The sequence below is a fragment of the Sinocyclocheilus grahami genome, unplaced genomic scaffold, assembly GCF_001515645.1.
Source record: "Sinocyclocheilus grahami isolate Dianchi unplaced genomic scaffold, SAMN03320097.WGS_v1.1 scaffold456.1, whole genome shotgun sequence".
Classification (NCBI taxonomy): Eukaryota; Metazoa; Chordata; class Actinopteri; order Cypriniformes; family Cyprinidae; genus Sinocyclocheilus; species Sinocyclocheilus grahami.
This window is the reverse complement of record NW_015505635.1, coordinates 77,751-78,796: the sequence shown is the minus strand read 5'-3', so window position 1 is coordinate 78,796 and position 1,046 is coordinate 77,751. Positions and strand designations below refer to the sequence as shown.

The window sequence follows — 1,046 nt, the reverse complement described above, 5'->3', positions numbered from 1 at the left end:
TGAGTGAGTGAGTGAGTGAGAGAGAGTGTGTGTGTGTGTGGGAGAGAGAGAGAGAGTGAGTGAGTGAGTGAGTGAGTGTGTGTGTGTGTGTGTGAGAATGAACTCACTGTCCTGTCCGGTGGAGTTGAGGTGCTCCAGCAGGTTGCATCCGAACACTTTGTCCCGATTGCCTCCTTTTCTCCGGCCTCTCCTCATCTTGCTTTGCTTCACCTCCTCTCTAACATCCAGGTCTTGTGTGTGTGTGTGTGTATGTGTGTGTGTGTATGTGTGTGTGTGTGTGTGTGTGAGCTGATCTAATGAGTGTTTGTGTGAATCACTGAAGTCACACCTCACATGACGGCTGCTGTAGAATATCTCACAGTATTATATGAGTTTAATCCTGATTCTCATCCAGCGCCGCTGCAGGAAAGTCTTCTGTACTAACATTCACTCATCAACTACATCGTGCATCACTGCTTGATGGAACAGATGCTTCATATCCAGAGATATGAAATATATCTCTATAAAAAAGAAAGAGAATATATAAGCCACAATATTCACAATTCTGTGTTAAATTAAAAATAAAGTTGGTCTAACTGTTTTTTGTGAGTTGCTTTAAGGTTCTTTGTAGATTAATACATCTCTATAATATCTAATTATAGATTTTTGTTGGTGTTTTTGATCAAATTCTCACAAGATTAAATGATCTGATCTGATCATCCACATTTATTTTAAAGCTCTATATTCTTACTGGATGACTGCCAGACTCTGTTTCTGTCTTGTGTTGTGTTTTGTTCCCCACGTGCTCCATGTTATGTTTATGCCCTTATTTGGTCTTCCTGTTCCTGTTCCCTGATTAGGTTTATTTGTCCCAGGTGTTTCCTATGTTTATTATGTCATTATTTCCAGGTGTTCCCCATTTAGTTCAGAGTACTTAAGCCCTGTGTTTTTCATTGTTTGGTCATCTGGTATTGAATGTCTGTGTGTGTATACCTCTCCTGCTACGTCTGTTTTCCTGGTTCCCTCGATGTCATTAAAATCTCATTGTTGATGTACTCCTCGTCTCC

General features: G+C 40.4%; 1 protein-coding gene across 1 annotated transcript in view; it reads right to left on the bottom strand.

Moving 5' to 3' along the window:
- The window catches only part of LOC107552668 (rho GTPase-activating protein 30-like), a 29,685-nt gene extending 29,189 nt beyond the window's left edge, over positions 1-496 (bottom strand). The window contains exon 1 of the mRNA XM_016234609.1: positions 108-496. Coding sequence (XP_016090095.1) covers positions 108-195 — 88 coding nt within the window. The 5' untranslated portion in view covers positions 196-496. The remainder of the gene's footprint in view (positions 1-107) is intronic.
- Positions 497-1,046: the final 550 nt, after the last annotated feature.